Raw genomic sequence first — 15213 nt, forward strand, 5'->3', positions numbered from 1 at the left:
ATCCCAGCATAGGGCTCTCAGACCTGAGGGTCAGCTTGGGGTAAGGTGGGCTTAACTTGCCAAATGGTGAAAAAGGAATAAAAATCTCATCCATTAGAAAAATCCGTGGATAGTAGCATAAGAAGTATGCGAGCTATATTGCCCACGAAGTTAATCTGTGGAAATTTATCCTAATCAATAAAACTGCAATGTCTTGCCCATGGGACAGGTCTGTGTAAAAGGGCTGGATCCCCAAGCTGTTTTGTTGGAGTTATGGTGCCTGTTAAGATCGATGGTGGTGTGCAGAGCTCGGGTGTTATTTAGGGAATCCTGGCTGTTGGAGGAAAGTGACCAAAAGATGAGGCTTTCCCAGTTTCAGATGGAGGACTTCAGCCAAACACTTTAATTGCGCGACTCAACACATAAACAAGATTGTAAGAGAGATACAAGGCTTGCCTTCGGCTGCATGCCTTTCTTCAGGGCTGCGCCGAGTGCCCCAGCAGCGGCCGGGGTGGCGGGACACGGGAGCTGAAGTTCCTCCACGCCACCGCCAAAGGGCGGCCGGCTCGGCACCGGGGAAACAGGCGCCGGGGCCGGGTGGGGGCGGCGCGCCCTGGCCGCCCGCAGCGGGCGCTGCGGCGGCGGGGCCGGGGCTGGGGCCGATCCCGCCCCCGCCCGCCCGGCGCGGGCTTGGTGGAGGGTCGGGGGCGGCAGCGAGGGCCGGGCCGGGCCGGGCGGGGCGCGGTGTGCTCGCGGCGCTCTGGTCGCGGCAGATTGGCCCCGGCCGCCGTCCTCGCCGCAGCAGGAGGGGCGCTGAGGAGAACGGGAGGTTTTTGGAAGAGGCGCACGGAGGAGCCCCGGGCTGACCGCCGGCCCCGCCCGCAGGCTCACGCCATGCTGCGGGCGCTTCCCCGTCTCTGAGGAGAGGCGAAGGGGCGTCAGGGGACGGCGGCGACGCGATTGCTAAGGTAATGGAAGTGGGCTGCTCTCTCTCTCGTCTTTTCCCTGCTTATCCGCATCTATGTGGCGAGTGGTTGTCACTCGGCTGTGCCCTGGCAGCGGGATTCCCGAGCCCCCGGGGTGGGAGTTCGCTCCCGGTCGGTACTAGCGGACAGGTGCAAGGTGTGTGTTCTGCGTGTGTGGTACGTGTGTGTCTGTGGTGCCCGGCCGGGGGGAGGCCGTGCCCTGCCCGGGCCGTGCGGACCCCGAGAGCACCGCGGCTGCGGTTCGCCCTCCCGCGGGGTCCGCAGGAAGGGGCCCGGCCTCGGGCCCCGGCGCAGGCGGTGCTGTCCGGGCGGTGCGGGTGCCCACGCCCCGCGGGGCGCTGCTCTGGGGGCGCGGTGTCCCGGCAGGTATGAGGGCAGCGCACGGAGAGCCGGAGCTCGGTGGGGACGCAGGACAAGTTGTGATGCCCAGAAACCGCAGGTCTTTTCGGGGATGGACGAGGGGGAGCGAGCGCTGGGGTGCCGCTTGAAGCGGGAGCTGATGCCCTGTGGGAAAACTTGGAAACTGTTTCGCTTCAGTAGCGTATTGCAATAATACACTTCCATCCGCCGATAAAGTGCGTTTGCGTGAAGGCAGATTGGTGTGTGAGAGTAAAGCTGCCAGGCACTCTCCTCCCAGAATCTTAATCTCCTGTGACACTGAAAGCATCTTCTTAGTCACTAGATGTGATGGCATAAGTACAGGAGTGTGTTGCAGGGCCAGTAAGAAGCTTCGAGTGTTTTTTTTTTTCCTGAGGAAGATGCTGATTTTTGTATAAATAACGGCACGCTGCCGCTTGTACGCTGCAGACGTAATAGCAGCCAGGGCTGTTGCTCCGAGGAGCTGACTACGCCTGTGGCTCTGAGCTTGGCGCCCCGTCTGCACCGCCGCTGCCCTCGCTGGGACGGCCCAGGTAAGTCGGGGGCTTCCTTCAGCGGACCTGTAAGGGACTTGGCAGAACTGCATCCCAGTCGTAGCCTGTGTGCTACATGATGCTTCCCTGAAATCAAAGATATGCGTAATTTGCTCTTGATTGAATTATATTTGCTGACTGGCAGTGTATAGGGATTGGAAAGCAGGAAAATCTGTCTTTGATCAATAAATTCGTACTGTAAAACTCACCTTTGTGTTGGTGTGTTGCAGCAGATATTGGTGGTTTCCCATCCCAAAGAAACCTACTTTTCCTCTTTGTTTCTGGAGGAAGTGCTTTGTGAGCTGTTAGTGTGGGATTTATTTTTATTTTTGAATAGAAGTATATTTGATATCGTTTCCTTTTTTATTTTTAATTTTTTTTTGTAATGCTAGATTTATTCTAATCTTGCAGATCAGAAGAACTAGGAATTGTTTAGTGTGGGGTTATGATCTATAATACTTTCTCACCAGCTGATTTTGGAACACTTTCACTATACTTCCTTGTAAATCTACTTTAAAAAGAGGTCAGATGTTGAAGAGCAGTTGTTGGCTTGGGGGCATGTTGTTACAAGCACAGAATAATAGTGTTCATTGCTTGAATATGTGTGTGAAATGCTGAAGAAGCTGTTTAGACTCAGCCAATATTGACTTTATTTTTAGATGAGCCGTTCCTTTTTCTAATGACCTGACTGATAGAACAATTGATGACAAACATTCCAATTTCCTTCCTAACTGGCTACAAGTGTGATGGATTAGATAGCCGTTCTTTTTTCCATTCTGAACTGTTTTAGAGGGAAAGGAAAAACAGTGATTTGCTACACATCTTACACTGAAGTTTATGGTAGTAGTAGATTGCTGTTTACCTGATTTTTCTGGTTTTTTTCCTTGCTAGCCTTCCCTTCTAAGAAAAGTTGCGGTAGATTGCTGCATAAATTGTCAATGCTGCTTACCTTGGTTTCTCTCTGATAGTTCCTGTGGTGCAGATAGTACAGATACCTGTTTTAAACAATGATGCCCGTGGATAGGATGAAAAGGTGTGTCCTCTTAAAGCAGCAGTTACCTCCTTGCCTGCCACTTACAAGGTGTTTCAGTGTCTATCATGTAATTCTGGTGGGCACACTGGTACAGCATAGGTGAGCAGAACACTTTTCATTCCTAACTCTGCATTTGGTAATGCTTCTGAGGCAGCTGAGAAATGCTGAGTGTATGGACAGGAAGTGCCTGGCTTTGTTGTCGCCCATTCGAGCAGGCAAGAAGGGGAGAAAAGGAGAGGGCAGTCCTGTCCCAGCAGACTGCAGCAAACTAACAGATGGCAGGGAAGAGAAGAAGCTAATATATGTGGAGTAGCAGGAAGAGAAAAATAGCTGCAGTGTGTTGTTTTAACATAGTGCCTTGGGATGCTGTGTTAGTCTGTGGTGAAACTTGGGGATCTTGCAGTGCCATGGCTCAGGCTTCCTAACACAAATGCAAGGGTGTTGTGGGGTGGTGATTTTTTTCTTTCCTCAATTAATGATATGAGTCTTCAGCTTTTCAAGTATGAGGGGTAATTAACAGAGGGGCTTTGGCTGGGTATATCTTTGATATCTAAATTAAACACCCCAGTTGTACAATGGCAGCTGAACAAGGGCAAACTGCTCTTTCCATGCCCAATGTTACAAGAGTAGAATTTTGCCCTTATGATGGGTTATTGTGTATTGTTTGTGCTTGTTACCTGGAGCTTCAGTTTCTGGAAGCACACCTTGGCTCTCTAGAGGAGATATTGTAGGAACAAAGAGGTCCACTTCACTGAGCAGCCCTGGGCTATTTCAGGTAACAAATATTGCACTTAATTGTCAGAACTGAAGTGCTCCTGTTTCCTCCTGACACTCTTTTCAACATCTTCATGGCTGCATTATTATTTATGTCAATTCACACCATGGCGTTATAATTACAAAGAAAACCTGGGTAGAATAAGAAAATTATGTTGATTTGGAAGGGTGTTTCTTCAATTCAGACTTTGAAGTGCTGTCCCCGGTGCAGTGTAAGATAGCACTCTGCCTTCTGAAGTTACCAAGCAGTGTGGTGGCCCTGTGCTATTACTGAAGGTGTAATAGTACATTTAACCCTGTTCATTTGCAGCTTGGTCTGCATGAGGCAAGCTGACCAGAGCTGTGCTGGCCAAGCACATTTCAGAAACTGTAGGTGGTGATGGTGGTTTTTTCAGAAGCATCTGGTCAGTCACTTTGTTCCTGCGGAGTTACACATCTGACTTCCTCAGGCTACAAAATTTGCTCTTGGCATCTTTGAGCACTTGCATATAGTTGCACATCTTCGTATTCTGAACTGAATTATTATGTTCCTACACCTCTAAATCTATTTTTTTCCTAAAATTTCTGCCTTCATTCTTCATCTTTTAACTTTCTGTCTGGTGATTGTGAGAACAATGCTTGCATTTTGGTGGTGGTGGATTTATGGGGGTTTAGAGGTGGCTAGAGTACTTTGAAAAATTTGGTGTGTCTTTATATCTTTGAAAAGGTAATAATAGATGCATCATGGAAAGTTCTAAATGGTTTGATTGCAACTTTCCCTCAATAATATAGTGGCATTTAAAGTTTATACAGGATGATATTAGTGTTAGTGTATCCACAGTCTTTTCTTAATCTATGTAAGTTTTACCATGAAAAGGCATTGCCAAGATTTCAGTTAGTGTTTCCAGCATATTGTGGTGACTGAGGAATGAGCTAATTTCTGTTGTTGTGCTCTATCTATGAAGAGGAGAAAGAAAGAGGAGCTAATTTGTGTTTTTCTTGTTGGTTGTCAAGCTCTAGGAAGATTGTGGAGTCAAGAGAGACTGCTGCTACCCACTTATGTTGCATCAGATCTCGTACTATTTTTTAACATCTCTGCAGCGGGTGGCAAAGAATATGGAGAGAAGGAGAGAGAAGAAGATTAAAATTTCAGTGAGCAATAAGGTTCTGACACTGACATCCCAGAAGCTCTGATTCTCATGCTGGAAACAGCTGTGTATTCCTAGACTCAGCAGCACAGGTACTGCCCTTTGCCTGCACAGGGGTGGTGGGCACCATGAGGCAGTGAGAAGGAATTAATGCTGCACTTTTGCAGGAATCTTCAGTTACACACTATAAATATTATCCTGATGGTAAAGGACAATATTTAATCTTTTTCATTGTGCTCCTAGGACCTGGCATCAGCAGTGAAATGTCCACGGGGTAGTTAAAGATCCTCACGCTACAGGCCTCCTATGCTGTGAGGAGTGTGTGTTAAGGAAATGATAACTAATGGCTTGAAAGTCAGGGTTTAGATGTCCAAGTTATTGCTCTGTCATTTGTTGTGTGAATGTGGGAAGTCAGTTAATTTCACTGTGATTTAATTTATCGTTTTGTAAAAAAAATGCTAATTGCTTGTGTCACAGATGAGCACCTATGTTTAGATTGCATTCACCACTGTAAAAGCAATCTGGCAGAGACATGTATTAGCTCAAATAAACTAACTGTCTTTAATAGGACTATTATACTCTAACAGTTGCAGTAGTCAAGTATATTAGTATTTATAGTGTATGTAACTTATATTGGTATTTGTAGCACTCCAGATATGGCATTATGAAGTTCAGGTTAAATGAACCACAGCACTGGGATTTGTAGGCTTTGCTGAACTGTGTGGATGTGTGGTGTTTGGACTTGAGCTTGCTAATTCAGGAGTGGCTTAAGTGCTTTTTACATTGCAATTACTGAAGTGATTTGTGTGTAATTTGCATCTGAAAAGGCTGTGTGCTGTTATGATAAACAGCAGGGCAGTGAAATCACAGTATATTGCATCATGTCCTTGAAGTAGGTGGGATACAACCAGTTGTGTTCATTTGCACCAAGGGTATTTCATGGTGCCGCATCTTCAAGGACACCTGTGCTTTTGGGTAGCAAATTTCCTATTTTATTTGATTGCAAGGGTACTTGCAATTTTCCATCATCTTGAGAATGAACAACCGGCAAGAACTCTCAGCACTTTGGGGCATTTTAAATGAGATTATGTAGTCACTGATCAATGCAGGGCTGGATTGCTTCTATGAACTTGCATAAGATTGCTTGAGGGGAACTTCATTTCAGCAACCTCTATTGGGAACAGGGAGTTTATGTGGAGTAAATTTGAATTTGGAATCTAACAAGCACTGAGGCCTATGTTTTGTTTGTTTAGGTTTTTTTTTTTTAATTTTAGTATTTTCTTACCAGTCTGTATTAGAGCATCCATTATTTTGTGCATCTCCTCATTCAGTTTTATATTTGAATCAATTTTCTTCAGTTTTTTTCAGCTTACTGGATACAATGGAAAATACAAAGTGCAGCCCATGCCCCAGAAGTAGCTTACTGAAATTGCAATTAGTATTTCCTAGGGTATGTAAAGGCAAGGCACTTTCAGAGATGGTGTATTTGATGGACCAGCTTCAAAGAACAGGAAGCTCTTAGCACACCTTAACTGATCCAGTAGAAGATTTATATTGGAGAATAGATTAGATGTCTACCCTCAAGCTCTGTATTATCAGTACAGTTACCCATTTTCCACAGGGAATGATTCTGGACAACAAGTTGGCATTGTTGCAAAACAAGAAAATACAGCTTCAGCTTTGTAGCTGCTGCTGCTTGCAGGCTGATAGTGCTGAATAATTACTGCTGTAGTTTGGGATCACCAATTCACATGAAGTTCAAAGTTAATCTAGAACTATCTCGTTGCATTTCTAAATTTATATAGCACTGGCACTTGTTTTAGTAAAATATTCAGCATATACTTGCTATCACATTCTTTGTAGCTATCCTTGGTAACAGCATGTTGGCTCAGAACCTTTCCAAGAGGCCTTGTGCTCACAGCAGTATTATTTTATTGGAAGGGAGATTGATTACCAGTGAACACTGCATTTTTTTTCTGAACTCTTTGGAAGAGGAGTGGATGTATTGGAAGCAGTTTCTTCTTGCTATAACATAATTCTGGTCCATTAAAAGTAAATGTAATATGCAAGTGCCCATTTTAACAATTGATTTCGTAAAGGGAAAAAATTGCCTAGTTAACTAGCAATTTGTATGTCAATATTCACTACAATCCATCTCCATTCCATTTCTTCTTCTGGTTATCTTGGGAAGTCAGGACCTAGTCAAAGTTAGATGCCAAAAATTACTTTATATTGACTTCCAACCCTATGTTTCCTGGATGTAACATCCAGGTCCAGACAGTATTTTCAGCATTCTAGAATAGCTAAGAATATGTGCAGATTTAGAAATATATAAAATCAAAATTGAGTGCTTATCAAGAAACAGTCTGATCACCTGCCAAGTGACTGAGGCAGATCACCAGTGGCTCACACAAATGGAACAACTGGAACTCTCCATCCTGAGTGTTGTCTGTTAGACAGTAACAGCATGAGCACTACCACAGGTGTCTCAGATGGAGAGAAAATTGCTCAAGACCATGGAGAGCACCCTTTTGGAGGTGGTATGAGGCCTTGGTGATCCCTGGTTAACAATATTCTGCTTAGACCACTAAACCATTAATATTTACTTTTTTTTTTTGACGGATGTACATGATTTGAAACAGCAAGTGATTGGTGAGAAGTACGTACAGGCATCTGCACATTAGATTACTCAGGGGCTAAGTTTAAAGTTGTATGTATCTGCAGGAAGCCAAGTGACTTGGATTGACTCATGTGAGAGCTAGTTTGGTCTAAAAGATGCCTGTGTTTATACTGCATATTCTTGGCCAGAGGGGTCTCAGACCCCTGGCCCTTAGCTGGTACATCTGTGGCCTGAAGATGCAGTGATTGTTGTGGATGGTTTTAATTTCAAGCATAATCTTTAAAAAAAAGTGAGATTGTCCTGCAGCCCACCAGAAGGATGAGGTTATGCATTGTAGGACTTGGGACATGTTGGGAAGCTGTAGGGTGTTGCAGAACCTATTGGGAGACTGATGCAGACATGGATAAGCGGTAGGAACCCCAACCTTGTGTGAGATGATCCATGCTGACTCTTGAGAGCAGGTGCTGATGGTGGAGAACTGTGTTCCCAACTGTGTGTCTGCTTAGATTTGGAGCTCTACAAAAGAGAACATGGGAGCAAACCAGCAATTAAACACTGTGGGTGATCAGGAGCCCAGAGCTTGCTCCCTGCCTCAGTACTGTGTGGAAATGCAGACATACCTGTAGGATGTTCTGAGGCAAGTTTTCCACAGGTGAAGCACTTAGTTATGGAAGGGCACTGCACCTTTAGGAAATATCTGTAAGAGTAGTAGAAATGGGAAATACCAGCCTTCATCAGGATCCCAGTTTCCCTTAAAAGAGGAAAAAGGGGGTGTCCTGGAACTGTGTCCTCTCTTCCTGCTCTCTCAGACTGAGGCAAAAGGATTTTGGCTTGTTCCCTGGCCTGGATGTGTGCCCATCCTTCATCCTGCCAATTGTAGAGTGAGAAAAGTGTTGAGCACCTGTGCTTCAGCATGGAGCTCCCTCTGAGCTTGTACCTTAGAAAGAGAAGCAATGGGGTCCTTTAGAGCCCTTGAATTCACCCAATGTGAACAAAACTGCTTTCCCACAAACAAAGAGGAATTTGTTTGGCAAAAATTTGAACATTAAGTGCTGCTGCTGGAAGTGTTTATACTTTATTCTTAAAAAAAGCAACAGACTGAGTATTGTTGATAGTACTGCAATGCTCACCACTTTCAAGGAGGGGCAGAAGGTCTGGGATGATCTTCTTTAGGAAACTATTTTTGGAGTAACTTCAGTTACAATTTGATGTCCAAAAGAAAGGATTGAAGGATTTTTAGGTGCTTTGGGAGCTATACTTCACTATAAGCAGACTTCCCTCTCTACCCCTCCAGTGCAGGGGAGCAGTGCCATGAAGGAGGAGTAGAGGTGAATTGTGCAGTGCTTGGACTGAGCTACACCACTGAAGAGCAGAGTATATCCCAGGTAGGTCCTGGGGATCCACTGGCTACTGTATTCACCTTGGCCAACAGGATCAGCTTAATGATAGGCTGTATGTTGCCTTCCAGTATACACAACTTGCATGGCATGCCCATGTCCTGGTTTAATGAAGTAATAATTAACTAGAAAAAGAATATGAAGACAAGTATTTCTTCCCAGTGCAATTTTAGAGAGATTTATGTAATGTGAAATAGCAACTTAATATTAATGGAGATTAATTGAATTCAGTGTGATTTTTCCTTCCGTCTCTTCCCTCCTGTCACCTTAATAATGACCTGTTTGATCTAAATATTCTAGCAGATCAGGTAGATATTTTTCCTATTAGGTAATTATGAGTTCAGCAAGGCATGTGGTTATATGATTTCTCAGGCATATGAAAAGTTGTGTAGTCTAGTTGTATTTCACTAATTAGAAAAAAATTACCTAGGTATTAATGACATGAAATTGTAATTTACTCTATGATTGTGTGCTAAAGCACTAAATCTCTCATAATTTGATATTAACACTATGTGTCAATTATAAGCTGCCCTTGAAATATATAATTACATAGCATAAAGGTAATTTTCACATATTGTCACCCAAAATTATATTCCAGCTTAACAGTCCTGATATATATCTCCATGGGAATTCATTTAGCTGATTCTGTTTTCTCTGATTCAGTTTTCCCCTATTTTAAAAAACTATCTTATTTTATCTCACACGTGCAAGAAATTTTTTGCACTGCAAATTTTGTATATTAAGTTTACAATTTATTTATTATGATGCAGAATAGGAGTTGACATATGACCTTGTATTATTTTGTTAAATCCAGGTAATATTTTCAAGAAATAGTTTTGCAGGATTTCTTCTAATGTACTTCTTTCTTTCTCTATTATGTAAAAAAACCCAGAGTGCATAAGGACTTCTAGATGTGTTAATTTCTATGGAACACATGGGGGTTTGTGTCTGTAAGAGGTTTCTTACAGCAGTCTTGTTTCCAATGGTCTTTTCTGACAGCAGTCAAGGTGTTTGAGAACACTAAGGGGAATCTCTTAATTTACTGTTCAGATACTTTCATTGAACTTACACATACACAGAGATTAAATGCTGACAGAATTTGTGGATTAAAATGTAAAGGTGGTTTTCTTTGAAATTTTCTAGTTACAGTTCTGTATGAGAACCTCTGAAAAGGTAAACTAGAAAAAAATATTTTCTTGATTTTCAGAGCATATTTTTGATTGGTTATTCCGCCTTAAAGTTCACTCATCCTTTCGTGACATATGGGAGCCTTATCTCTTTGCAGCTTCTGGTTTTTGGGAGAGTGAGGAGCCTGATCAGATAAGAGCGAGAGAGAGAACTCTTACTGTGATTCAGTGCATTTTGTCAGCAGTTGCCTGTCTAATCCAGTGTCCTTATGTTTCTTAGGGGAAAAGCAGAAGTGTTCTATAATAGAGAATAAAACATAAAAAGGAAAAAAATCAGTGAGAGGAGAACGCACCCTCTCTTTTTAGCATATTTTTGGTAATATTTTTCAAAGGCTTAATAGACCATCTATTAAGAAGTTAAAGACTGCTGATTTTGTCCTTGTGTGTGGCAGAGTGAGAGAATGGTTAGCACAAATGGTTTCCAATTTTTATCACTTTTGGTGCTGAGGAGTCCAGATTGCTGCAAGCACGGCTATTGTCAGAAAAACAGCTGTGGGAAAACAGCATCTTTGAACATGATATTTGAAATTTAGAGATTTATTTCTTTGAAGACATGCATTTGGATTTAGATTGCTGGTGTGTGGCTTCAGGCTGGGATGAGTTAGCCCTGATAATACAGCAAACTGCCCAAAGGAGAGAGGAGCTGACAGCACTCTTCATATAGTAAGTGGTGAGGTTCTTAGCTGGAGGCTGCCTTAATTAAGCTAGAGGCTTATTAAAAAAAAAACCAAAACCAACCTACATAAAATCTTTGTTTTCACTCTTTTCAGCTAAGTGTAGCTGAAATCTCTTTATAAGGCTAAGCTGGATTCACTTCTGGCTGATACATCACAAGCATGTGCTTAGAGAAAGAGTCAGAGGACTAACTGTTTTCAGTCTGTGTAGTGTTGTAAGGTTGACTTCCTGCTTGCATCTGGAGTAGACTGGGATGACAGTGAGGAAAAAATTGTGTAGGTTTTTTTGGTTTGTTTCTTAAGAGAGGACTGCGCGAATCAGATGTGGACTTTTATGCACTTTTACATTATTAAAGGGTTGCAAATGCAGCATGTTAACATTGTAGTAGGGTAAAAAAGCTGTACTTTGACCGTGGGCAGTCTCATTTGTGTTTGCAGTGGGCAGCTCTCTGGAGAAGGATATGGGGATCCTGGTGGACAAGCTGCCCAAGAGCCAGAAGTGCTCTTGTGACCAAGAAGGACAATGGGATCCTGAGCTGCATTAGGAAGAGCACTGCCAGCAAGTCCAGGAGGTGATCCTGCCCCTCTGCTCAGCCCTGGTGAGACCAAATCTGGAGTGCTGTGTTCAGTATGGACTCCTCAGTACAAGAGAGACATGGAGCTCCTGGAGCAAGTCTAGCAAAGGGCTATGAAGATGGAGGGTACTGGGGCATTTCTTTTGTGAGGAAAGACTGAGGGAGCTGGGCCTGTTCAGCCTCAAGAAGAGACATCTGAGAGAGGACCTTATCAGTGTATTTAAGTATCTGAAGGGAGAGTACCAAGGAGGTGGAGCCAGGCTATTCTCTGGGGTGCCAAGGCAATAGGACAAGAGGCAATGGGCAGAAACTGATGCATTGGAAGCTCCACCTGGACATGAGGAAGAACTTCTTTACCATGCACATTGGAACAGTTGCCTGCAGAGGTTGCAGAGTCTCTCTCAATTTTGGAGATTCTCAAAAGCTGTCTGTACTCAGTCCTGAGTAACATGCAGTAGGGAACTCTGTGTGAGAAGGGAGGTTGGACCAGATGACCTCCAGTGGTCTCTTTCACACCAGCCCTTCAGTGGTTCTGTGAAGCAGTCCTGCATCACTGGGTGCTAAGCTCCCATATGTTAAAAAGCACAGGTGTAGTGGAATCCATGGGACCCAGCATTGCTGTGCTTTCACTTTGAAGAGCCAAGAACATGCCTGTGTCATATCACTGTCTTATTTTATCAGTAGTTTTTCTTTCGCTTGTAGAATACCAGTGAGAAAGACTTCTGTGCTTTTAAAAAGGGTATATAGGAAAGAGAAAAAACTTGGAGAATGCTCAGATTCCTCGCAGTTCCTCAGGGGCCCTAGCTTGGCCTGCTAAGGCTCATCACAGCAGCAGCAGTGCCTGGGCTGTGTGGAGGGGATGCCCACACTTGTCTCTGCTTCACACTGCACCTCAGTCCTGCCTTGTCTCCAGCCTTGTTTTCTGAGATGTCCATCTTGCTGTCACTCTTACAAAGGTGCCTCTGCTCCTGCTGTTCCTGGCTGAAATCTAGCAGCAGATGCTGGGCACTCATGGGAGTAATTTTTGCAAATTTATGACTTCTAACAACAGATTGGTTTGCTTGTATCGATTACCTTATGTAGATGTTATGTAGATCTATGTGTTAGGCTTGTGTAGATCTTCAAAGTTAGTGGCTCCCTCAATGTCCCTGTGAACAGCATGCCAGCTACTACTGCATCTTGTACATGATGTTATAGTCTTGTACTGGAGCAGATGAAAAGCTTCAAGAAGTGCTATGGGGAAAATCTGGAAATACCAAAAAAGATCAAGTGAGCTGACAGTATAACAAGAACAACAGAATTTGTAAATGTGGACGTTCAAAGTGAATAATGCAATGAATGAAGCACGGCTAAGTAATGCTGAAGAGGGTTTTCCAGTTAGAAATTGTCATTTCTCTTAAGAGCATTTCTGAATTGAAAGTTAGTTGCAATTGTTTTCTTTTAAAGCATGCATATAAAATCTCACATAATATAAGCGGTGAATATGGTCTTTATATACTGCAGGTGAAGCTGAAACTTGTGTGACTTGACATATGCTTTCAACTATGCTTTGTAATTGCCTTCAGAAAGTTACATAAAATTTCAACCCAGTTCCTGCTCCATTCAATTGATGATAACCTAGAGCCTAATTCTTCAGTGCCTTGAAATCATGACCAAGAAGTATTGTAAAATGCACATTTGTGTAAATATTTTGAAGTGCTATAATTTGAAAATGCTTTACCCTTCATCCTTTGTGCTGTTTAATTGTTTCTGCATCTAATAATTTAGCTTAGAGAATTTATTTCATTTCCTCTTTAGCTCACAACCTGGCACAATGGTGTAGTGTTTGGGCTTCTAGGAAGACATGAGGTTTAGTAGGGGTTAAAATAAATTTATATTATTTAAATTTAAAACAGTGTCTAAATTGGTCTGAACATGCATTTAAAGGGTGATCTATATATATTGTTTAACTCAACTTTGAACCGTATTACTGAATTTCCAAATTGATATATGCAAGTACATCTGCATTTGTGTCCACTTGTGTGTGTGAATGCATACTTTATAAAAGAAAAAAATTAATGTCTCTGGATTGATGTAGATTATTTAACCTTTGTTTCCTGTATGTTTTCTTAAAGGGAGGGGATATGTCAGCTGCTTCTGGCTCTAGTGATGGATGCCATGTTACTGCAGTAGCCTTTTCTCTGCTGAGGAAGGACAGAGCTGGAATGTGGTCTGAGCCTGTCTGATTCTAGGGCTCTTGACTTGTCCTTGAGAGCTGATAACTGACAGCTAGAATGGCTCAGGGATGTATTATACATATAATTGTGTGCTATGTATGTATATTATATGCTGGGGCATGTTGTTTTGTTGCCTGTGGCAATGTGGAAGGGGGTAAAGGAAGGAGTAGGAAAGAATCTTTTTTCTTAAATAAGGGAGACAGTTTAATGATGAGCTGTGTTTTAGAAACTAATGCATCAGTTGTGCTCTTGTGAACATAGATTTTTTTTTTTTCATTCTCTGTTTTTAATGAAATATGTTGAGATGGGATATTTCAGTACTTTCAATGTTAAAGAGATTGAACTTGTCAGATAGTTTTAATGCCAATGTCTGTACAAGGCAATGTTACTTCTTAGGTTAGGAAAGGTCACCACACGGCTCCACAGCAGCCTCTAATTTAAATGTTACTTGTCAAATGTGCTGATGGAAGAAAAACTTAAAATATAGCATTTGACTCTGCACTAGGACCCTTTTTTCTTTTTTTTTTTTTTTTTTTAATAATGCTTTGGCCTCAAGGGTGGCATGACCTGGAGGAGATGAGGCAGCAGTTCCAGTTCCATGCTTCTAGAAGATAGGAGTATTATGTGTGATTGTCTGCCTGTATCCTGTTGCCTCTTGCTGGCTGTGTCATGAGAAGAGGTGAGGGAAGCTGTTTACTCTGAGCAAGCAGTTGTGCCTCCCTGGTTCTTGGCTGCTGCTTCGGGGCTGTGGAGAGCTGGAAGGGGCTTGGAGTGTCTGCAGGTGAGAACCTGCAGTCAGTGTGCGTAACAGGCTGCTGCACCTGCCTGTCTGTCACAGTGGGGTTTCACTCTGCCTCACAGCAAGGTGCCTTGGCTTTTTCTTTGTAGGTACCTCAAAGCTTCTAGAACAGTACAGGCTGTTTGTGCTCTATAGTGAGGAAGGGAAGCATGTGAAGTATTAATTAGATATTCTTCTATTGAATAAGGGCTTATGATAAAACTTGAGAACTGTGGGAGAAGTGTGTGCATGTGATGACCCAAACCACAGCTGTGTGTGACTTGGTGGTTCTTGTTCTTGGGGCGTTATCCCATAAACCAGTCAGTTCTGACACAGTGTGATAAAATCCTGCATGGGGTGAAGACAGGAGTGTGATTCCCTCTGTACCATCCTTGTATGTGTGCCTGGGAGGCAGTTGCATGTCCTTACCACGCTCCATTACAGCCTGGAGTGATGCTGAGTTTTGCTCCTGTCCTTGCAGGCTGAGCGACGAGAGGCAAACATGGCCCAAGCACCCACTGATCCGAGTAGTGCAGAAACTGCTGACCCAGAGGAGAGTTCTCCAAACATGATAGTCTACAGAAAGGTAAGGATTTGGACTTGTGGCAAAAATCCCTTCTCTATGTCATTGGCTTATAAAAGAATCCCATGCCCCTTTTGAAGTCAGAGGTATATTTGACTGCTTGGATGCATAGCTGAAAGACTTTCAGGAAAGTAAATGTTTCAAACTTTAGCATTTGAGAGCTTGGAAGTTGAATTCTGTTCAGTGGAAGCACTTGAATTTGTTACTGTGAAATATTTGATGACAAGCTAATAACTTGAAATTTGTAACTTTTTGTCATATGACTTTAGGTAATGGTTCAAGTTTACTGCAGGTAGCTAAAAGAAGTGTACATATCTTCCAAGTTTTGTCATACTAAGCATAAAGCAGCCTCCATACAGCAGTCTTTTGGTAC

At 43.0% G+C, this 15213-nt stretch overlaps 1 protein-coding gene across 7 annotated transcripts in view; it reads left to right on the forward strand.

Moving 5' to 3' along the window:
- The first annotated feature begins 617 nt into the window (after positions 1 to 617).
- The window catches only part of RGS6 (regulator of G protein signaling 6), a 249484-nt gene continuing 234888 nt past the window's right edge, over positions 618 to 15213 (forward strand). Inside the window, exons 1-2 of one of the 7 annotated variants that reach the window (XM_071427215.1) lie at positions 618 to 947; positions 14739 to 14843. In XM_071427215.1, the coding sequence (XP_071283316.1) occupies positions 14760 to 14843 (84 nt within the window). In that variant the 5' untranslated portion in view covers positions 618 to 947; positions 14739 to 14759. Of the gene's footprint in view, positions 948 to 1545; positions 1877 to 4747; positions 4903 to 14738; positions 14844 to 15213 lie in introns of those variants that run through there. The other 6 variants (XM_071427218.1, XM_071427220.1, XM_071427219.1 and 3 more) reach the window with 6 other exon arrangements.

Source organism: Agelaius tricolor, unplaced genomic scaffold (assembly GCF_023055355.1).
Source record: "Agelaius tricolor isolate 1412-34295 unplaced genomic scaffold, bAgeTri1.0.p SCAF_5, whole genome shotgun sequence".
Classification (NCBI taxonomy): Eukaryota; Metazoa; Chordata; class Aves; order Passeriformes; family Icteridae; genus Agelaius; species Agelaius tricolor.